Source organism: Leptonotus elevatus, chromosome 8 (genome assembly GCF_054856555.1).
Source record: "Leptonotus elevatus isolate MCC_2025b chromosome 8, RoL_Lele_1.0, whole genome shotgun sequence".
NCBI lineage: Eukaryota > Metazoa > Chordata > Actinopteri > Syngnathiformes > Syngnathidae > Leptonotus > Leptonotus elevatus.
In genome coordinates, this window is record NC_141246.1 from 19,652,377 (window position 1) to 19,676,423 (window position 24,047).

The 24,047-nt window shown below is 39.1% G+C and overlaps 1 protein-coding gene across 3 annotated transcripts in view; it reads left to right on the forward strand.

Annotated features, from left to right (window-relative positions):
* Nucleotides 1-1,416: 1,416 nt before the first annotated feature.
* Nucleotides 1,417-24,047, forward strand: part of chrna6 (cholinergic receptor, nicotinic, alpha 6) — a 29,783-nt gene continuing 7,152 nt past the window's right edge. For 2 of the 3 annotated variants that reach the window (XM_086082216.1, XM_086082217.1), the window contains exons 1-5: nucleotides 1,417-1,595; nucleotides 17,730-17,869; nucleotides 19,361-19,405; nucleotides 21,248-21,357; nucleotides 21,680-21,887. In XM_086082216.1, coding sequence (XP_085938342.1) covers nucleotides 1,538-1,595; nucleotides 17,730-17,869; nucleotides 19,361-19,405; nucleotides 21,248-21,357; nucleotides 21,680-21,887 — 561 coding nt within the window. In that variant the 5' untranslated portion in view covers nucleotides 1,417-1,537. The remainder of the gene's footprint in view (nucleotides 1,596-17,729; nucleotides 17,870-19,360; nucleotides 19,406-21,247; nucleotides 21,358-21,679; nucleotides 21,888-24,047) is intronic. The other variant, XM_086082218.1, reaches the window with a different exon arrangement.

Here is a 24,047-nt window from a genome sequence, read left to right on the forward strand (position 1 = left end):
GTGAAGCCGAGTGAAGCCGAGCAATGCCGACTGCTCACGTTGCGGTAGTTGAGACGATGCACTGCTCATTTCCAGTCATATCGTGAATACTCCCGGAGGTGCTCCATACTCGCGAGTGCATTTTGATTTTTCCACAACAATTTTTTCGCCATGGACCTAAAGAAAGACAACAGTGCCAGTGGCAGCAAAGAAAAACATACAGTGCTACGAACTACAGTGGAATTAGGAAGGAAATTATCGCGCCGTTGTAACTCCCCGTGACTACTTCTGTAAATACTGGCCCCCCTTAGCTGTTCAACAATGTGCCTGACATTAAACAACACACGCAAAGGACCACTGAGTAGTCTAACAATATGCCCAATGTAAAATACACAAACTCAGCACTGAACTAAAGCAAGCATTAACATAGCATTTATCATCCACTGATGCCATCATACCAAACAAAAAAGGTAAGATATTATTTTTTATTGTTTAAATACTGTACAAGGTGTAAATGTAAAAAACATAAATAGAAATTAAAATAGGAATTTTCTGTTTTTGGAGCTTGGGAACGGATTAATTGCATTTACATTATTTCTTATGGGATTCTTTTTCCGGTGGTTGAACAATTCGGACTTTGAACACTTTGCAGGAACGAATTATGTTCAAACACCGAGGTACCACTGTATATATGTTAGAGCTGTCACATGATTCTTTTTTAATTTTTTTTTATCAGATTAATTAGGTTTTAGCATTTTGGTTAATCATTATTGATCAATTAATTAAAAAGGCTTTTCATCAACATTTTTCCTGCCAAATTTGAAGAGCACCTGTTATGTTAATTCTTTTAATTTGATGTAATGAGGACGTCTTCAGCATTGTTTTATCCACTTCACACACTCCTTTACCTCTTTTTCTAATCAGTTAACCCATTGCATAATTTAAACTGGGGAAAAATGACCCCAATATTTCGAAATGAATAAATATTATGATACACAAACATTTATTAAATGCTTTAATGCATGTAGTTATATTTATTTATTTAACGTATACCCATTCGCTGTCAAACTAGGATCATCTGCGGTCAAAATTAATAATGAGATTAATCTGTTCACACTTTAACTTTGACAGCATTATATCGACCCACTTTTATCTAATGAATGCGACAAAATCCATTTAAAGTGCATTGAATTTTCCCATACAGATTTAACCTTTTGTAAACTATTCAATTATTAGTATTGTCAATAATGCTATGATTCCACTGGGTTAATATGAAGGTTTTTCTTTCTTGAATGTGTGTGCGTGCATGAAGCGAGTCGTATGGATGCAGCAGACGCGAGGAGGAGGAGGAGGAGGAGGAGGAGGAGGAGGAGGAGGAGGAGGCGGGACGAGCTCAGTCAAGTTTGGATCAGTAAGGAGGGACCCGGCAAATCCACACTGACGCTCCTGGATGAGAGACGCAAGCACAGCGCCACTTCTCAAACCACATTCAACTCAACCAATTCCTTCAGAACGGTGAAGGGCAGCGGCGTAAAAAAACAAAAAAGTCAGATGAGAGATGCATCACGCTGTAAGATGGACTTGGCTGCTGCTCCTGGGAGGTTTGGTGGCACAAGGTAAGTCGCATTTGCCACTTGTCCCAGTGCATTAGTAACCTAGAGATGACTACACAGCATGACTTTTCTTTAAGTTGCGAGAAGTCAGGAAGAAGGTTTCTATAGTCCCCTAAAGTAAAGTCTAGTGCACGTATGAGCGGAAGTAGCCAATAACTGATTTCCAAGCTGTAGACCATCACACACATGATTCTTTTTGGAGAGAGAGGATGATAATTGATGTTAACTAGGCCGTCCAAATGAAATGCACAGAAGGCGAATGAATTTTGATAAATGCAAATGTTGTTTTGGAGTCGTGCGTCGTGATTTCAGGACACCATATCCAGATTACAGGATCTAATTCCCTCTTTGCAACTAATGAGGGACGGTAGTTGGGAGTGGGCGGGGTGTTCCAAGATGACCTTCTTCTCTTGTTTTGGAATTTATGTATTGATGGTGCGTGTTTAAGGCAGCTCAGTGGAGTTGTGGTTAGCCCATCTGCCTCACGGTCAGGAGGTTCTGGGTTCAAATCTTGTCTTGTATGTTCTCTCCATGCTTCTGTGGGTTTTTGTAGCCCTCTTTGGAGAAGGGAGACGCTCCAGCCCATTTGCCACCCTCGAGAAGACAAGCACTATAGAAAATGAATTACAGTTCTGAAAATCATTTTTAATTGGATCTTGTGACTCTTTCATTACACCATAAACTAGTTGAGAGTAAACCAACTGCCCCTCTGGCGGTCGTGGGTCATAGCCTCAATTACGTCAACCTCATTCTTGACAATCAATGAATCCATGATTACGCCTATGCATAAATAAAAGATGGATGGTTTTGAAAAACAGCAGTCTCTTGTGGTTGAATTGTAGAAGTGAAGTGAGTAAAAATTGAGAGGGGAGCCTTTTATCGGCTTTATTTACCTGTGTCCTTTACTGAGGCTGACAGTGCATCTGATATGGAACTATGCTGTGGGACATGAAGAGGGTAATTACGTGGTGGCATTTCAAAGCGTTAATGCAAACATTTGGATGCAAGGGCATTATTGACATGTTATCAAGTATCTCATCTATGCCATGTGGCACGAGAACTTTTTATGGTTAAACAGCCTCTACACATAACACTTTATTCCATGTAGACCCAGTGGGATAGAAGATGTGTGTTTAGTTTTTTGTCCATCAACATCATATTGTGGGATAGTCTTCCATTACAGCACGTTTCATAAATGCTTTTTTGATTTTATTTCTTAAGGGGGGAAGGGGGGGGGGTCTTCAAAATCTACCGGGGCACATGTGAAGAAGTACTTGTCCCCTTTGTTAAATCATGACCTAACTGTGGCTAATCACATTGTTGGGAAAGCTGAATTCTTTTTTTTTACTACTGACTTGACTACACCCAAGCCTTGATTTCCTCCAGACATGCTCAATCAAGTATTCACTTAAATAGAACCTGCCTGACAAAATGTAGTTGGCTACGAGAACTTAAAAAGCTGCAAAAAAGAAAAAGAAAAAAGAAGAAGCTTCAATCCAAAGAAATACTTTTTGCAGATGCAGACTGTGCCTCTCTGCTTAAGTCAGCTGACATGTTTGAAACGTAACGTGCTTTAACCTGATGATCTCATTTGTTGCTTTGGGTCGTTATCTTGCTGCATACTGTAGGATTTTGATTGCATATTTCTTTTAACTGATAGACAACATGTTCTGTAGACTTGTGATTTAATTTTGCTGCATCCATCATGTTTTCATTAATGACGATTCATGAGCCCAACCTAGAACAAGCCATGATATTCTCTCTCCTGATTCTACTGAGTGTATGTTTTGGATCAAAAACACATTCTTTATTTCACAAGATTTTTGCCTTTTCATTTCCATGGTAAAGGCGACTTATTGTTAGTGTAATAGGACCCAATTGGACAACAAAACACACGTTTGTCACATGTTCCTATACTTTTGCTCATGTGGCGGGTTCAAACAAAAAGGTGCTATCTTCCAAATTTTGGAAATTAAAGCTGAAGTCTTGGTCTCTTGCCTCATATTTAGCTTTTAATGTGTACAGCAAAAATAGAAATTGGCCTTATTTTTCAAATATTTTTTAAGGGGAGTGTGGGGACTGGGCTGGCCCACAAATAGTGAAAATGATTATAAAAGCAATGCAAAAAGAATGTTATTATTATTATTTTAACATAAAAAGCGATCAACTTCCAATAAGAATTTCCAAGAAAAATGGGTGTTGTGCCCGCCCCGCTCCGGTGGACCTCCTGGCACCTCGGGCGGGCCCCAGTATCCGAGGGGCCGGTGGGGTGGGTGGGGTTTTGGTGGGCGGGTGCGCCTCCTGTTGGGGGGGGGGGGGGCCGCTGGTCGCTCCTCTTAACTCACTGCACTAGTTTTGCACAATACACTTTGTTTGTAGACATATAGGGCACATAACACACTTTGGGGGGGTGGGGTAGGGTGGAGACACCGTCTTCGCCCTACAACTCCCCTCCAATTTTAATGCACCACACAACTGGGGGGGGGGGGGGGCATCGTTTGGGGCAGACCGCAGTATAGAGCAGTGCTGCAGTCCTCTGTCCGTGTCCCCCCCTATTTATTCTTTTAATGCACCACATACACTCACTGACATCACTCGGAGGCAGGTGGATCGGAGCGTGGGGATATAATTTCCCTCTGCTCCGGCTCACCTGCTCCCAATTTTAATGCACCACACACACACACACACTTGTATATACACTGGGTGGGGACATATTCAAGGTGTAGGGGTAGAGTTCGCCAGTCGGCCGGTGGGGTGCCTGGCGGGCCTGCAGTGCCCCGTCCTGCTGCGTTGGGTTGGGGGCGCGGGCCGTGTAGGGTTGGGGGGCGCTCCTGCTCCTGGGTTTGCTCTCCGGCCGGTGGCCCCTGCGTGGCTCGGGAGTTGTCCCTTGGCGCTGCCGTGGCCTGGGGGGCCCTGAGGTGTTGCGCTTGCTCTGTCCTGGCGAGGGTCGACGGCTCCCCTCTTTGGTGGAGATTTTCATGCATGCCAGATCCACCACACCAGCATCTATTGAAACTCAGACACAATCTGCTTCTTCCTCTGGTCGTTGAATTGGTGGAGGCTGGTGTCTGTGGATCTCACTCTGCTTCGTCTGTCCTTCCTTCCTTTCCTCAGTCTCTCCTTTGGTCTCTTGAGGTCTCCCTGATTTGTTGGAATTTAGATGTTTCTGGGGTTGGTGAAGGACTCTGGTTGGTGGCCCGGTGGGTGGTGGGTGGTGGGTGGTGTCTGTTCGGTGCTGGATTTCACTTTCCTTTCTTTTCTTTGGTCCTTCCTCGGGTCTCCTGACGTCCTCACGACTCTGGCTGGATTCTGAAGTGTTCGGTTTCGGTGAACGGTATGGGATTTTTTAATAGGTTTTAGGTGAACTAATGCATACACTCGCACACACACACGCACGCGCACATGCACATACACACCCACATACAAAATAAAAATGTATTAAAAAAAAGAAAAAAAAAGAGCAATGATGATGACATGTCAAATCGGTAAAATTACCGAATAAAGTATACTCGCCCAAACTCTCTCTCTCTCTCTCTCCTCTCTCTATTTATTTATATAACTGTGTTTTCTACTTCCCGATTCGTTTTAATTTATTTTGTTAAATGTATGTAGACCATTCCATCCCAAACTGAAGTTGTTAGTTTATTGTAAATAAGCTGAAATAAATTAATAAAATTGTTTTCTACTTCTACTAATGGGGTGAAGTGTTGTTCATTTACCATAGACGCTCTTCACTGCCACCTATAGCCTGGGAGAATAGCAACCACAGCGGGGGACAAGCTACGCATAGTATGAAGGCAGAAAAACTTGTGCTTGCAGGCGTACACGCATCAAGCAAATCCTTCGAAAGTGGAGGGGACGGATTGCGATTTTAATGAAACTGAGGGGGACACGTCCCCCCCGTCCTTAGTGCCATCTGCACCCGTGGGTATTGTCTGCGGTGACTAGAAATGGGCATAAAAATTCCATCAATTAACTGTAAGACTGATGAATTGTGTGTCAAAATGATTTACCCTCAATGACCAACAGTATAGTTAAAATTTGTGAAAAAAGATAAGACTGACCAAATTTCGACATTGGCGTTTTTTTCTTATAAAACGCTGTCATTGAAACAAGAGTTCAGAACATACAGAGAGGAATCTCCCTCAATAACAGCAGTGAGGTGTAGCGTTAATTTCGTCAACAAAAACTAAACAAAAATAATTTCGTCAATGCACATTTTTCACCGGACTAAAACTAGACTAGACTAAAACCCTAATTTATAAACAATAACTGGGATTAAATCAGTATGCATTTTCGTGAACTAATGAAAACGAGAAAAAAATGTACTTCACTTAATAAAAACTGGACTACAATCTATGGACATTTTAGTTCATGAACAAAAACGAGATGAAAATTATATGATTTTGTAGAATCTTGTCTCTGCTAATCTGTCACCGTGGCACTGTCATGTGATCAGGGTTGGGATGGTTACTTTTAAAATGTATTCCGTTACCGTTACAAGTTACTTGATAAAAAATGTAGTTAGTAACGTAATCCAAGTACAATAATATTAAATTCATGTAACTTGATTACTTTGGATTACTTTTGGATTACTCCAACATGCTCATGCTCGTATGCTCATGAAGACAAAATAAAAATGAATATCACCACAATATATATTCTATGCAATGTGCCCTTGCTATTCGCAGGTGATAGGGACCCGGGCAGCCTACAAATAGCAAAAATCCTTGTGTAATTAAAAAGCATGTAGGCTATCGATTGGTCAATTGATCGATTGATTGATTGATGTCCATATGCTGTTTTCGAACTGTCACTGAAAGCATAGATAGATAGATAGATAGATAGATATGTTAACGTGTATATGTTGTGTATGATGTTTAAATAGTGAATTGGCGGAAAGAAGATTTGTTTGGAAGGTGTAATTCACATTATGGTTGTAGGCTAGCGGGCTAGCTAGCCAGAAGCTACAGCGCGTAGCATGCTGCTGGACTCTCAGCTCAAACTTTCGCTCCGAGTAAGTTCCAGTGAAAAGCGGTCACCATTTCCTCCTCCCGTCCATGAAGCTTTTTCAAACTGCCCGTGTGTGGAGGACACGACTAGTCAGTTCGTTCGTTCCCACCTCCCCGACATGTAGCAACGGTCCCACTCGCGCACTTTCTCTCTCTCTCTCTCTCTCTCTCTCTCTCTCTCTCTCTCTCTCTCTCTCTCTCTCTCTCTCTCTCTCTCTCTCCCATTGTAGAAGTAATCCATCGAAGTAATCCCCATTTTTAATAAATGTACCTGTAATCTGATTACATGTGTTTTTCTCTGTAACTGTAATGGAATACAGTTAAAAAAAAATTGTAATCTGATTACGTAACGGCGCTACATGTATTCCGTTACTCCCCAAGCCTGCATGTGATACACCCCCTTTCAAATATGCGAGTTAGCGAGTGCAATATGCACAAACACATGGGACAGACAGGAGGTGAATTCACAGTGAAAGGTAAAAAAACAAAAAATAAGTAAATTATAGTTATAAGGTAACATTAATCCAACGGCTATAATGTTCCAAAAATAATATTAATCCGACCACTAACTAATGCTGGCTAATTTACTAGCTCATAGCGTGAAGCCATATTAGCCACTTGTTAATATACTGTAAATTGTGTGTCAAGTTGTTTTTCATCAAAAATATGAGAACATTTTATGTGAAATAGTTTCCGATATTTTCAATATATTCTGCTGCCAAAAAAATATATATAGTGGTAAAATGAAAACTGGACTAAAACGTTGACCGTTTTTGTTGACTAAAACTAGATGAATAAAATTACGTTTTCTTGGACTAAAATAAAGACCAAAATAATTTAGATTTATAGTTGACTAAAAATGGACTAAATAAAAACGGGATGAGGTTGACTAACTATGATAAAAAACTAACAAGCGTGATTGAAATTGAGACTAAATTTTAAAATGGCGAATAAAATTAACACTAGTGTGGTGGTTTTGTCTTTTGATTTTAAAGCCAGCTAGGAAGTGCTTGGTCGATCTTTAATTGTGAACATTGCCAAAAGATACTTGCCATTTAGTCTTACGCATTTAAAGAACGCACAACAGAATAAATGCTATGTTAGAGCCATCAAGTCAACTCTCATTTCTATTCTGCCAGTATGTGATCCATTCATTCATCCATTTTCCATACTGTTTACACTGTTCAGTGAAAAGGAAGACAGTTTTGGACGAAATGTAAACTACACCCTGGATTGGTCGCCACTCAATCACAGACAGACAACATTTCACACTCTCATTCAACAGATTGGGAATTACATTTGTCAGGATACTCTCTCAGGGCATGCGAGTAAAATGAAAGCTTATATTTGATTTTAAATATAATATACATCCAGTACAAAAGTTCCAAAAAGTGGCTGTTCAAATTTGTCATTTCAAGTCCACTTTAGTTTTAATACATTCAGACGAGGCCTTTTTTCTCTAGTCTACACTATTTAAATGCATGACTGACGAGCCAGTCAGTGAACTGTGCAACACAACAATGGTATGGCGTGTGCGTGTGTATCTGTGCGCTCACATGGATTATATCACCAGAACATTTATAGAGCAGAACACAGAACAGAAGGGGCATTGCGAAGTGACTCACAGACAAATGTGTTGAAAATACCTCATAAACAGCTGTCATTATTATCTGCCTTTGTTTTTCCTTTCTTTTTTTAACAACGTGGATTCTATGACATTTTCCAACCCAATGCTTCTTTATCACCCCAAAATGCATTAGGTATCCAAACTACGGCCCAGGGGCCTTTTGTGGCCCACTATGCATTTTTTTGCGGCCTGTGGCATATACTAAAAATAACTTTTGACGTGGCCCATAATTCCTTTAAAAAAACAATGCTATGTGAGTTATGGGGATTACCAAATCTACAGCTACAGAGACAAATTTACAGCTAAAACAGGAAACAAATTTCTCTTCACAACACTGTGGAGAATAACGATAATAACGATAAAAAACTGCTCTCTCTGCTTTGTTTTAAGATCTGATTTGTGAACATATCACATTAATGGTCTTCAAGTATGGTCAGTTTACAACAGCTTTATCTTGTTTTGGTTCTGAATGATGAGATGGGATTCAGCTACTGATCAGTGGAAGGGCAGATCTATTCCAGGGAGATAGAGGTCCGCAGGCCACCCCAAAATATTTGCCTTTATTGAACAGAATGCCTTGATGAAGCAGTTTTTCGAAACGGCTACTTATATAAACAGTGTGTAATTGCTCGCTTGATTAATTTTACTGTGTTTAATAAGTTAGAGTAGAAAAAAAAAATAGTGGCCCTTGCAACTACAGTTGTGCTTAAAAGTTTACATACTCTTGGTGTATGTAAGCCTTTGAACACAACTGCAAATGTACAAAAGTTAAACGTCACTTATTGACAGAGAAATGCTATCAATCGTCACCAGAATTTGCACTCACACCTCTACTCATGTCAACTTCAACCTCTGAAAATATCAAAACAATTGCTACAGTATTTTGGACTTTATGGGCATATGTCTCACCGTGCAGCATGCTTATGTAAACTTTCAAGCACAACTGTATCTATTTCTATATGCGGCCCACAAAGGAAAACGTTTGCAGCACCCCTGTTTTAGATGAATTCTCGCGGTATTTCTGAGTTCACAAACGCCAGAGAATACATCTTGTACCGCTCCCGCCGATACGTTTGCAGCCGATCTTTTTTAGGTCGGACCAATCTTTAGGGTTAGACGAAACCTATAAGCGCCGATGGCGGGGGGAAACAAACAAACCTAACAGACGAATGGATGCTGCAATTAATTATGTTCTCGCAGAATTACTCACCGTTTCCTTGTTGAATTTGAACAGCGAGACGTTTGTGCTTTCCCCGCCCCAGCCTCCCTAAGACGAGACGGAAGACAAGATTTTCATCCGTTGCCTTAATTGCTCAAAACAAATGTGCAAAGTTGTCGCATCGTCCAATTGGCTTGAAGTACGGGTCTGCCTAGTGAAGTACCAGATTGATAATGTGAAGAACTCCCTCGAGTGAATCACAATTATCAATTTGGCTGGCGAGGTTAGGATCAAGTTGCAGAATTTCACTAGTTACTTCGTGTTAAAGATTATATAGCTCTTGATATGAAAAGAAAAATGCACTGAGCTGTCACCAAGGTTTTACAAATGCAACTATGCCATCTAGTGGAATAAAAATGACCTCCACATAAATCAATATCACACTCACATTACAGTACATCTTTTTCATTTTAACTCAATTTTATGAAATATTATGAAATTATTGTATCAATGACTAAAAGATGCTGCCATATTTCTATTAGTTTAACATTTTTCCCACTTTTATGTTAACAAGAGTATGAACACTTAGTGGAAAAAATATTGTACATTTTGTTGTACATTTAGAGCAGATATAAAATTTGTGGTTAATCGTGAGTTAACTAATGAAGTTATGAGATTAATTACAATTAAAACATTTCATCACCTGACACTCCTAATTTTAATGTTTGATGAAAAACCCACATTTGGCATGAGTGTTCTTCAAAATGTTCACATGCTCCAGGTGAAAGCATAAAAAAAGTGAATTTGCGAGTTTGAAAAAGATGGGTGAGAAGACTTGAACTGTGAGCCTTTCTTTAGCCACTCTAAATACATTAGTGTCGCCCTGCTTGACACAGTGTCGTCCTATCCCACCGGTAAAGTTGTTATCACTCACATTGCATTTATCTTAAGGATTGAAAGTCGACACATTCAATGCATTTACAGTAATTCAACTTTCTCTCTCTTATTTAAAAGCCTCAGTACGCTCAAGAGAGAACGAAGCCTAAAAGGCTTTCACACAGCAAGGACGCATCTCCTCCATCAGTGCGTGCCTCTCCTCCCTGGCTTCCTTTTCCTCCTGTTCCCTTCCCATCATCCTCCTGAACGACACCCATCCGGAGCCATTTTTCTTCTCACGATCCAAGTTGACTTCCAATCGTCAATGCTTGGCTGCGTTAAATATCCCTCATGAGATCTACACTTCAAGAAACTTGTGCTCCAAGTTTTGACAGCTTCGGCACATTATGTTGAATAATTCATATTGTGCATTTTAGGACATCAAATGAACATCCTTTGCACTTCAGGACATCTATTCTCCTTTCTGTAGTATTTGAACATAATCTGCCTTATTTCCTGTTGTAATTGTGTTTTGCAATAGACAACAAAATTTCAGATTGTATGCCATGTGTGTTTGTTCAGTAAACATCCAGGTCATCACAGATGCTTTCAACTAATTCCAATGTAAGCCCTGCTGGCATTTTGAGATGTACCAGATAATATCACAAAGAGGGCGGAGCAAACGTAACTACTAGCCCCATTATTCAGGCAGTAGAGGAAATTGGCTATTTTCACGCAGTTGTTGTATTGTAAAGATGTATTTATACATTTGTAGGCGTATATCTTATTATAAAGTCACAGTCTTTTAACAGTGACATTCACTGGACATTTTATTAGGAACCACTGAGAGAATTAGCTCCAATGGAGACTCTGTATATAAAAACGGTTGCCAATAATATCATACAATAATAAGTTAAACGCCTTCAATTAAAAGCAAAACCGCATTGAGAATGGAGGTATAATAATTGGACTATAGCTCTTTTATCAGCTGTCATGACATTGCGACAACCGCGGTCAACAACATGCTTCAGCTGTCACGTTGTCATTTGGGAGTCTGACTGTTTAAAAGTGGTGGAAACAATCAGGAAGTGTAAACTAGAAAAGAACATGCAAATACAGATCAGTCGACCATATACAAGATTTGAGCAACTCTCTTTTTTTGGTGGGGGCTGGGCTGTGAAAATGTCATCTCTACCCCATCCCATCCTTTTGCAAAGGAGTTAAAAAAAATGTTTAAATGTATTTTATAATGATTATTTTATTTAATTTTATAATGAAAAACAAAAATACATTGGAAATTACTTCATTTACTGTAAGTGAATATTACTTATATTACTTAATATGACTAATTTGTATGAACGGGACATTCATTTTTCATATAATGAGTGTTTTATTTTTTATAAACAGTTAAGTGGTATTGATGATACCAATCCACCAAATAACTCAACATGCACTTAAAATACCAGTAAACCGTCAATGGCTCTTGTAAATACAAAAGTAACTGGCTCCCTTTAAAAAAAAAGAAGAAGAAAAAAAGTTGACAACAGCATGATATTTTTTGCCTTAACTATTGTATGTTTTATTTGTTCAAATTCACCTTTGAATCCAATGACCTGTAGTTTCCATGAAGTGCATGTCAAAGGCCCTCGGTATGCCCGAACACCCAGCGTGGAGAAATGAACCAAATTCCCAACAAGTACATCGAGGCTTGCATCGGCATGAAAACTAGGATAGGCCACTTTTTTCCCCCCCGCTTGATGCAGCTGTGCTGTCCATAGAGCCTTTCAGTTTGATTGGCCACATTCTAGAGACTAATAATTAACAACACGGTGAGCGATGGTGATTGTGAAATTGCCTCTCTTAAGATGCAAGCAGGCAGAGCTTGCATCTCATTTTCTGTCAGAATGAAGTATGGAATGGTTCTCAATGTGAAATGCAAACCGTGTCGAATGCGTGCAGTTGTGTGTGCAAGGGAGTGATCAAAGAGCTGCTTTAGTCAGCTCTGTCTTTGTAATTTGACTAAATGAAGCGCCACAGCGGTTCAGTTTAACATCAAGTCTTTATGTAATTACCCGGCGTACACCTTCTGTCCTATTCTATTAGCTCAAACTCCTATCAACTTTATGTATGACACTACTTAAATTTTTATCTAAAACAGTTCACCTGTTTACATAACATTTTAATGTAACTTTTGTAATAAATGTAGTGTACAGGTACAGTACTCACATTCTGTATAGACACTTCAGTAAAAGTCTCTTATCAATCGGCCATATGTTATTGTCTTGCGACTCAGAGGCGCCAATGCGAGAGGGAGGGGGTTTAAGGGCAGAGCAAGGGGAGGGGGCAGCAAAAGAGGAAGAGGAAGAGGAGGGGCTTTTTGGGATGCTGGAATTATAATAGCGACTACAAGTGGGAGGGACGAGACAGACACATGGGGAATTAATGGCGTTTGGTCATAACATGTGCTCTGTCCAGAAATTTCTGAAAAATAAAACCTTCGAAGGAACTGTTCACCGATCTCCAGTATGATTTCATGAACACGCGGAAAACTTAAGGAACTGTTTTCCAACAACACCATATGCAGGATACTCCTCCAATGATGACGTAATGATCTCAGCTCGAATTGTCGCAGATTGATGACGTATGCTCCAATTCTCGCGTGACTGCGCGCGAACTGTCAGTCTGTCAACAACAATGGCGCATAGCCGTGTCGTAGTCGTTTTGCGCAGCCTCCTTAGCTTGCTTATGCTTTTGCAGCAAAATATTTTGCTTCTTTATCCCCATTCAAGTAAGATACAGATAACCGAAAAGCTGAAGTATAATCTTGTTGATCTCTGACTTCAAGCCGTTTAACTAAGAAGACTCAGCCCTGTTCACAACCTGAAGGTGGGGCTGATGAGAATTTTACAAGGAACAAGAGCACACAAAGGAAACATTTACAGAACATGAGTGTAAATACATTTACAATCAGATAAACTGATAATTTTGTATGACATATACACTACATCAAACTTTTCAACTTTAGTCGCATAAAAGTTAAAGTACATGTTAAAGGAGGTTCTGGAGACAATTTCATTGGAATTGCGTGGGTCTTTTAGAAGCAATTCGTTTTCATGTTTTCTGAAATAGTAGACCTCTATTTCACACCATTTCATATCTTTTCAAGTCTTACTTTCTTGTTCGTTTTTTTTCTTGCATTCTCACTAAACCACCTCTCATTCTGCATCCTTTGTTACCTCCTTGCTGATGTATACAGGATATTGATAGGAAGGGAAAGACAGTGAGTTTCCCCCCCTTATTTATTTATCTATTGTGGTTTCACTGCGCAAAGGGGTTGTAGGAGGAAGAGTGGGGAGATGTGTATAGGCAAACAACAGATTTGGTCGCTTTTATGCCTCACTTGTTTAAAGACAACAAACTGTGTGGGGAAACGTTCCACTTGTTTTGTTTGATACCTGGTTTATATTTGGGGTGAGATGTTTTGCTTCATCATCTAAAGAACCAAATTCAAAGCTATGATTCTAAAGACGATGGTCCTCATTGGGAATGTAGTTTATGTTACTACAGAGTGCATTTCAACACAGCAGCAAAAATAATGTTTTGCACATACCAATCATTTTGATTCATTATTATTATCATTGTTAGTAGTAGTAATGACAGCTTTATATTATTTTAGTCTATGATATGGCACAGATGAAAGAAAACTGAGGATCTTCCTGCAACGCTTTAATCCTTCGTAACAATATTGATTGTGATATTTCAAATGTTACAGTCCAGTGCTAATGATCTTAAACTTAAAAGGATAAAACTAAATTGTTTACAAATGGTCTCTCTCCATACACGGGCATAATTGTGAACAGATAATACGAAAATAGATAAAGATAGGTACTTAATGAAGTTAAATTATAATAAAAACTGTGTAGTTATATATTATTGTCAGACTATGAGAGAGAAATCACAGTGGTCTTACAAAATGAAAGAACTTTGTGTCTCTGAGATTGTTCACAATTGCTGAGAAATTGTAGCATAATACTGTTGGGGGTTCTGGCTTAGAAGACTAGTTGGTGGCTTTCAATTGGATTCAGAGCTACATTGGAATATATGGAGGCTGTGAGACTCGCTGCAGTCATGTGATTGAGGTCAGGGTAAAAGGTCAACGTGAAGACCACGGATCTTGATTGTAATTTCCTCCTGACATTTTGCTGTATATTGCCACCATATAATAGAACCAACATCGTGAGGAGATACCAGTAGGCGCCACCTCACCAATAGCCTACACAATCACACTGTTTTTGAAATAAAAATATGCATGTGTGATTTAAGCCAAATTCATATTTGAGTTTTTGTTTGGGCAGCATGTGGCATCTTGGTAAACATGTCTGCTTGGGGGGGGGGCTCTTCAGTCCCTCTCCTGTGGCTCCCTGTGGTGGATCTCTCGAAAAATAAGAAGAAAGAGAAGAAGAAGAAATTAGTAGATTTATTTGTATTTTTAAAGACAAAAAACCCTTCAAATTAATTAATGTTTTAGATTTAAAAAAAAAAAAAAAAATTAATATTCAGAAAAAAAGGTTGGAGTCCACATTTTTAAGTGAAGGAAGACAAAAGTAAAAAAATCTCTCTCTCTCTCTCTCTCTCTCTCTCTCTCTCTCTCTCTCTCTCTCTCTCTCTCTCTCTCTCTCTCTCTCTCTCTATATATAAATGTCCAAAAAGCGACCATAAAGGAAAGGAAACAGCAGAAATTTACCAAAAAATGTCCATGAAATTGTTATTTATTGGCATATATAGCCTTTATTTTGTGCCAAGGTTTCAGAGGGTGTATCGAGCAAGAGTGGGCGTGACAAATGAAGCCTCAATTTCCAAGAAAAATCACATCACCGATGACAAATGAGGCTTCCAATTGGTTCAGTCAATGTATCATTACTTCATAAGACTGGAGACCTCATGCCGCTTTGCGGGTCTTGTCAGCGTTTGTTGTGAGTTTCAATTTAGTTGGCAATTTAGAGAGTCACCATGTGCGTGAGAAAAGAAAACTTGATTTGTGAACTTGGAGAATAGCACTTGTTTATTTGTAATTGCAACCAGTGTAGTCATTGTATGAAATTATCATCGTTTGTTGCAAATTGTTATGCATCATGTTCAGCTGGTGCAGTTGATAAAATATTGCATTTAATCGACTGACACCTCTACTAAAAATCAAAGCAGATATGACAACATAAAAAAACTGAATAAAAACTGAGAACATAACATAAACGACGAGACATGGGTTTTGCACGTTCTCGCTGTGATTTGTATTTTTCACCCAGATACTCACATTATACTTAAATAATAATGTTAAATTAACTGAATGTGTGTAGGCTACTGTAGTGCACAGGTCTCAAATGCCATTCATCGAGGGCCGCAGTCCTGCATGTTTTGGATGCTAAAGTCTGAATCATTATGAGGCAACTGCAGAGTTTGCTGATGAGCTGATCATTTGAATCAGGTATGTTGGAGGAGGGAAAACAACTAAGGCCCCGTCTACACGAAAGCCAGTTTCAATGTATCTTCACAAGTTTCTCACCATTCAGGCCGTTCGTCCACATGATGCCGCTGTTTCGGAGCTTGAAACCGATCACTTTTGAAACCGGTCTCCAGAGTGGAAAGATTTCAAAATGCGCCCCATACGTGTCCGTCTGGACACCATATGCAGGATACTCCTCCAGTGATGACGTAATGGTCACAGCTCGATGATGGCGCATTGTCGCAGATTGATGACGTACGCTCCAATTCTTGCATGACTGTTGTCTGTCAACAACAATGGCGGATAGCCGTGTCGTAGTCGTTTTGCGCAGCCTCCTTAGCTTGCTTATGCTTTTGCAGCAAAATATTTTGCCTCTGTATTCCCACGTTCAATAAGCGGTGTTGTACTCGAATCACCCGCCATTGTCACTTCTCCTGTGTTCTTCTTTTTCATGTTGTTTTGATACCTGCAAAGCCATGTTTGTTTTGTAGATTGAAGAAAAAAAGTGTACGTCTTCTTCGTTGATTCTTCTTCTACGCTTTCCGTTAACTCCCTGTGGCTGCGCTACAGCGCCACTCCAGACTTGGCATATACATTACAGCCGTTAAACATCTTCAACGTCTTCTTTTGGACACACGCAAGTCTTGAAATGTTTCTGTGTGGACGAGATTTGTTTGAGGAACGAAGCCGGCTTTGCTTCCGTCTGGACGGGGCCTAAAACATGCAGTATTGCGGCCCTCGAGGAACGGAGTTTGAGACTTATGTTTTCAGACACAGCATATATAGCCTATTAGAACGGACATTATTACATGAATACCATTTAATGTTTGGTGTCATAACCCTTATTTGCAATAAATGCATCAAGCCTGGTACCTATTGACTTCCCCATACGGTTGCATTCTTCATTTGAAATGCTATTCGAGGCCTTTATTGCAGCCTCTTTCAGGTATTTTTTGTTTCTGGGGGTTTCTCCCTTCAGTCTCCTCTTCAGGAGGTAAAATGCATGTTCTATTGGGTCAAGGTCCCGTGATTAACTTGCCCAGTCTAAGACCTTCCACGTTTCCCCTGATGAAGTTTCTATGTTGTGTTGGCAGTTTGTTTTTGGTTATTGTTTTGTTGCTTGATGAAGCTTCTCCCAAATATTAACATTCTGATTAATATTACATTTGTGGAATATGAGTTATGAAGCAAAATCTAGCCTTTTTTTTTTTCCATCTCAGGGCGCCATTTTGCCACTTGCTGTTGACTGAAGATGACATCAGTGTTGCTCAGGGCTCAGTCAACAACTAATCACAGCTGACCTGATTTTTTAAGCTGAGCTGTGATTGGTTGTTACCTGAGACCTGAGCAACTGTGATGTCAAGTGACAAAATGGCCGCCCCCTGAGATGGGAAAACACAAACACACCAACACATGTAAGTGTGATAACTATATATAAAAAATACATCATTAATAAAAAAGACATCATTGATAGGAAGATTTATTGGGGCAATCCTCAAATGAGACACATTCAGAAACTTAGTTCAGTGGATGATTTGTTAAAGTGCCATCAATGAGGGGCTCTAATGTTGAAATCCAGATGAATATAGAAGCTAATATAATCGTTAATGCAGAACGCATTGATTTAGGCATACGAACAAATACAACATAGGCTTAATAATTTAATACCCAAAGTAAAGTAGAAACAGAAGAGTTAAACCTCTGAAGATTTGAGAATAAAATGTATGATGTGAAGAACCTGCGGTAGTTGATCAACATCAATTCCAATCAAAACATCTTTTCCCATGTCTTGAGGCGATTACATTCACTTGAATGGTTCCTGTGATGTCTGCCTGTAATGATGTTGCTCATTTGCATCCGCTCAATTCTCCCTTCCAAATTCAGATGCAGTTTGATCAAGCACAGTTTCAAGTCTACCTGCTTTTTCTTGGCTTTCCTCTCTCTTTGCTCATTGCACCCTCAGGCTGCCTTGCGTCGAAAGCAGAAGACCGACTCTTCAGAAAGCTTTTCAGGAGGTACAACCAGTTCATCAGACCGGTGGAGAACGTCTCAGACCCTGTCACGGTGGAGTTTGAAGTTTCCATCTCACAGCTGGTCAAAGTTGTAAGCTAAACACATGGTCGAAAGGGTTGCGCTCATGGTATGGCATGTCGAATCATAGATGCCTCTTCTCAAGGTAGAGCATTTGATTCTGTGATCTATCTCCCTCGGGCGGTGGTAATTACCTTGGAAATGTGAAAGATAAGCTGCAGGGGAAATTCCGCCGTAGTACAGTTTATTTTATTTATTTATTTTTTAGCTTGGTGCAATTACACAGATTCAGATGTAACAGCTCTTCACATTAAACACGGGCATGAAGTCTGAAACATTGCAAAATATCCCTTGGAGGAGTCATCCATTCGTCTCTGACAGGAAAGCCTTAGATAAGGAGAAGAAAATTGCCTGCTGAGGCATTTTCAGACTTGACTGATATGTAGCTTTATCTCTTCAAGGTTACATTACGCTTGAAGGGGAGTTAATAGACTTGTAAGCAAAGATGCTCTGATTATGTTTGGGAATCTTCCTCAAAGCAGGTTGACTGGAATAAATGGTCTCATTTTGTGTTGGTATGAAATTGTCCTCATCTAAACTGCCACCTGTATCAAATAAGGAACGAAACAACTTCCTATAACGATGTGCATTATAATCTTACTTAACATTCCTTTCACATAGTAACATTTGAGGTGCTGGGATTTGTGGCACATAATAAACATGCAGGCATAGGTAAAAGTACTTATATAATGTTTTATTCTCTCTATAAACTTAAATTGTAAAAGAAAAAAAATCTTTAAATTATGAATACATTTTAGGTTGACACATTCAACATTCAATTTAAATGTACAATTAAAATTTTTATTACATCATTTATTTATGTAGTCATGTTATATATGTGAAGAATGCATTTAAGTATAAAGTTTCCATAATATTTTATAAGGACTGCATATATATATATATATATATTTATGATCTACTGCACGCGCTCATCTTCCTCTTTTTCTAATCAGTTATTTACTTGCATAATTTTAAATGGGAAAAAAATTACCCCAATAGTTTGACTTAAACAAACACTATGATTGTCATCCGCAAACATTTATTACATGTTTTACTTTAATGCATGTAGTTTATTGCTCAAACACAACCTGTGCTACCTTTAACTAAACCATCCGCTTTCAGCTAAAGGATCATCTGCGGTCAAAATTAATAGTATGATTAATCGGCATTAATACATGATTAATGCGATAATTTTTTGTGATTAATTATTTATTTCTTTCTTTAACTTTGACAGCACCAATATATATATATATATATATATATATATATATATATATATATATATATTATGTGGAGATCCAGCAGATAAGAATAAATAAATACATGAATAAATAAATAAGTACATAAACAAATAAATAAATAAATAACCGTTGGATTAGAAATTTATTTATATGAAATAATTTATCATTGACCCATTTTCCCTTTTTAAAGCCATTATGCAATATTGGACTCACTTAAAATAAAGTTACACACAAGGTCACATCTTTCTGTGCTTCTCTGCAGGACGAGGTCAATCAGATCATGGAAACAAATTTGTGGCTCAGGCATGTAAGTACGCACACACGGACACTCACACACATCGTTGCCTAAGATTATTATAGCATTTTCCTTATGTGGACCAGCACATTAAAACGGTGGACTATCAAGGTTTGCGTGGTACAAAGACACACTTGTTAAACATGTGCTTCCTATTTTACATACGAGGGTCCACAGAAATAGAGGTGAAGAGCAGCGCTACATATTAATCAGTGTGAGATGCCACTATTAATTGCTTCAACCTCTATCCATATGTGCCGTCATGCCATCTTCATTTATCACTGAAATGTTAAACACAGTGGCCGAGGTTGTACCGGGAAAAGAAAACGATTTTAGATGGATTTTAACGGCCAATGTTAGCATTAGCATGTATGGTCACGTATGACCTCTCTGCAGATCTTTAACCACATATGCCGACCTCCTGGCTTCACGCTCATTCACCTGCTCATTCATTTTGGCATATGTGCATTAAATGCTCCTGATACAAGCTTAATTAAAGCAATACATTAGACTCCTGATTTTTAACTGTGTACATGTCTGTTTGATGTTGATACCATTCAACAGAACTGTTGCTGCAATCAATTGCTCCACTTAAAATGCATACAAATTGTCTGTGGAGGTTACTTTTGTTTGTAGTGTCTCTCTCAGCAGTCTATTTTTAAGAAGATAATTACAGTGGATTGACGCCAATGTAGCACCTCTCCGGGGGATTCCATCTATAAGCATATTTTTAGGTGTATTCAGCTCATTTATAAAAACATTATTTTCACGCTAATGCTTCATAATCACAATCCATGTCTACCCTGTCAAATGTTGTTTATTGCATGATGTGCTTTCACACCCTCCTTGCTAGTGATGTATTTTTACGATACATGTCAAGCACACGAGCATATTTGAAGCACTTGTCAGTGTGGCATCAGTGGTATTCGATAAACAATAAGGCATCCAGCTCACCCTACCAGGAATTTCATCTCCAGCTCAACATAATCCCAGATAAATGGAAAAGCCAGTGTAGCATGAAGTGGTTAATTAAACGGCTCTACTGGGCAGTAATCCGCCTTGCTAATGAAAGACTTCATCTTGAATGGCATGCAAATGGCCAAGACTAATGGATTCACGGCTCATGAAATGTTACCTGTAGGTATGTTGACAGAATAGCAAGTGATTCCTCTCTTTCTGTTGATAAGATCCTCACACAACCTCTTCTTTATTGACCTGCCTCTCTATACGGATTGGCCGTACAGTAGCCGGTAAATGTTATTTGTCACTCACTGGCTGTGCTACAAGCAGGCGTGAAATGCATTTAAACCCCACCAAACAATGATTTATTTCTGCCTTTCAATAGTCGATTTTTGAAAGAAGAAACAACACAGTAAAACCTCAAAACAATGTGCGCAATATGAATATGTCATTTAAGATTTTCAAAGCCTATGCAGGGTGGTATTTGACGGAAGAGGAATACAAAAAGGTTGGCAGGATTCTGACTATTCTCAAATCAGAATTCTGACTTTAATCTCAGAATTCTGATTTTAAAGTGAGAATCCTGACATTAATCTTAGAATTCTCACTAGGCGCTAGGAATTCTAACTTTAATCTTAGAATTCTGATTTTAAAGTGAGAATTCTGACTTTAATCTTAGAATTATGGCTTTTCTGACTTCCCCCCACAATTCTTAGCTCTACGTCACAAAGTCAGAATTCTCACTTTAAAGTCAGAATTTTGTGATTAGAGTCAAGAGTTCTGATTTTAAAGTCAAAATTCTGAGAATAAAGTGAGAATCTTGCCAACCCTTTTTTTTTTCTCTTCACTGGCCAAAAACAAACTGTTCATCGACCTCTTTTGTTGTTTTTCCAGATTTGGAATGATTACAAGCTGCGATGGATGCCCGATGAGTTTGATGGAATTGAGTTCATTCGAGTCCCGTCAAACAAGATCTGGCGACCCGACATTGTTCTCTACAACAAGTGAGTGTTACTGTGTGCAAATTAATTTTATATTAATAAGATTTTTTTTTAATGCCTAACCTATTTTTTTCTCCAGAGTTCTATTGTTGGTCCGAATAGCGAGAATGAAATATTTGAATCCTAATGGCTTCTTTCTTTTTTTCCCCACATCACCCATGTTTTCTTCCTTGGCTTGTGTTCCTTGTTCTCATTTCCTCCTTCAATATTTCACATCATCCTTTAACCTGTGTGCTCTTTTCAAATCCACATACTCATACTCTTTCATTGCCACGTCAATGCTGATGTTGACACACATGCGCATACACATGCACTTCACATACAGCGCTGTTGGGGATTTCCTGGTGGAGGATAAAACTAAGGCACTGCTGAAGTTTGATGGTACCATTACCTGGATTCCTCCCGCAATTTTCAAATCCTCCTGCCCAATGGACATCACCTACTTCCCCTTCGATTATCAGAACTGCTCAATGAAGTTTGGCTCATGGACTTATGACAAAGCCAAGATTGACCTTGTACTTATTGGATCTAAGGTCAGTATTGGGGACTATATTTGAGTCGGTTTACAGAATTGAATTTTTCTTTTCTCATCTAGTTAAATGGTGAATGCTTTCAAGCATCTGACGTTGTCATTAAGGTATCTTGTGAATTTGAGATGGCTTATATCTGACTTCACAAAGGAATTCAGTAAACATGAAATAGGTTTGTTTGTTTTGTTTTATTCATTTTTTCCTTTCGGACACATTATTACAGGTTACATCGATCACATCATATTTGCAACATTGACATCCGAAAGAAGGGCTGACGGGTAGAAGCCATATCTTATTAGTAACCCGTCTCCATGGATTCTTACTATACGTATCAGTCATATACATTGATTATGAAGGTCACTGCCTCCTTCCTCGACAGATGCGTCCTTAAGTCATTTTGTCTTTCAAATACAACTTGGAATTTGATTGGCTACATTCTGCTTGTCACATCATAAAAGACTAATCAGTTTGACAAAAATAAAAACTACATCGTGCTAGCATCCAGACTCTGTAGCAGAAACTAGCATTCAATTCCTACTTCTGTTAAAACTACTTTTGTGTTTATACATAAAAACAAAAAACAATGGTTCTTATGACAAAAAGTGCATGAAAGCATAAAAAAAAAAGACAAACTTTATCTATAGTTAGATTGCAAGTTACTGAAAAGCTCTAATGGGTTGCATAAAAAAACAAATAAAAAAACATATGTATATATATCCATCCATCCATCAATTTTCTTAGCCGCTTAGTCCTCACAATGGTCGCGGGGGGCGCTGGAGCCTATCCCAGCTGGCTTCGGGCAGTAGGCGGGGTACACCCTGAACTGGTTGCCAGCCAATCCAGGGCACACAGAGACAAACAACCATCCACACTCACAATTACACCTAGGGACAATTTAGAGTGTTTAATTAACCTGCCATGCATGTCTTTGGAATGTGGGAGGAAACCGGAGCGCCCGGAGAAAACCCACGCAAGCACGGGGAGAACATGCAAACTCCACCCAGGAAGGCCGAAGCCCGGACTCGATTTCACGTCCTCTACACTGGAAGGCGGGCGTGCTAAACAGTCAGCCACCGTGCCGCCATATAGTCTGTGTATATATATATATATATATAGTATTAATTATTTCCACACTTATAACATGGATTAGTACTAGGGGTGCTAGAAAAAATCGATTCGGCAATATATCGCGATATTACAGCGCGCAATTCTCAAATCGATTCGATATGCGGCCGAAGCGATTTTTAAACATAATTTTATTAATGAGAATATTCAACAAAACGTCTTACTTAGGGTTAGGATTCACACATTAAGCATGAAAAAAATTTATATTACTGGAAAATTTAAGCCTTTTATTTCAGTCCTGTTCAAACATGAAACAGACTGCAACCTGTTTGTTAAATGCAGTAGCTCAGTTAAAAGCCTGAATTTTCAGATAAATAAATACATTTTCATACAAATCTTACAGTGTACATGTACAAGTGTACTGATTAGTATTTTCTAAATTTAAGTAAAAAAAAAATCGCAATAATCAATTTATAGATTTGCATCGGGATTAATCGGTATCGAATCGAATCGTGACCTATGAATCGTGATACGAATCGAATCGCCAGGTACTAGGCAATTCACACCCCTAATTAGTACGGGTTATAGTATGACTCCAATACTACTCCAAAAATAAAAATGCATTAAAATCAGCGATGTTATGAATTATTGCCCTATCAGAGGCCCTAATATAATCATCTCAATTATTCCACTTTGAAAATTGGCCTTAAATTGTTTACTATACGGTACACTTGTGCAACAATCATGCTGTTTAATCAGCATTTTGATATGCCACACCTGTAAAGTGGGATGGATTATCTTGACAAATGAGAAATGCTCACTAACACAGATTAACCACGGGATTACACCGCATGCGTGTGCGTTGCGGCTCCGCTCCACTCCGGAGGCGCAGCCGATTCGTTTCCATTCTATCAGCTTGTTCAAATTACACCGGCTGCGTATGCGCTGTGGATCGACTGCGGAACAGCTGTGTTGTGCTGGAGACCACCACACGGATAGACCTATTTTTTATTTTTGCCGGACGACTCATTCGTCGGCATCCGTCAAATGGCAAACTAGCACAGAACACATCGAGCGGGACAAGAAGACCGACGCAGT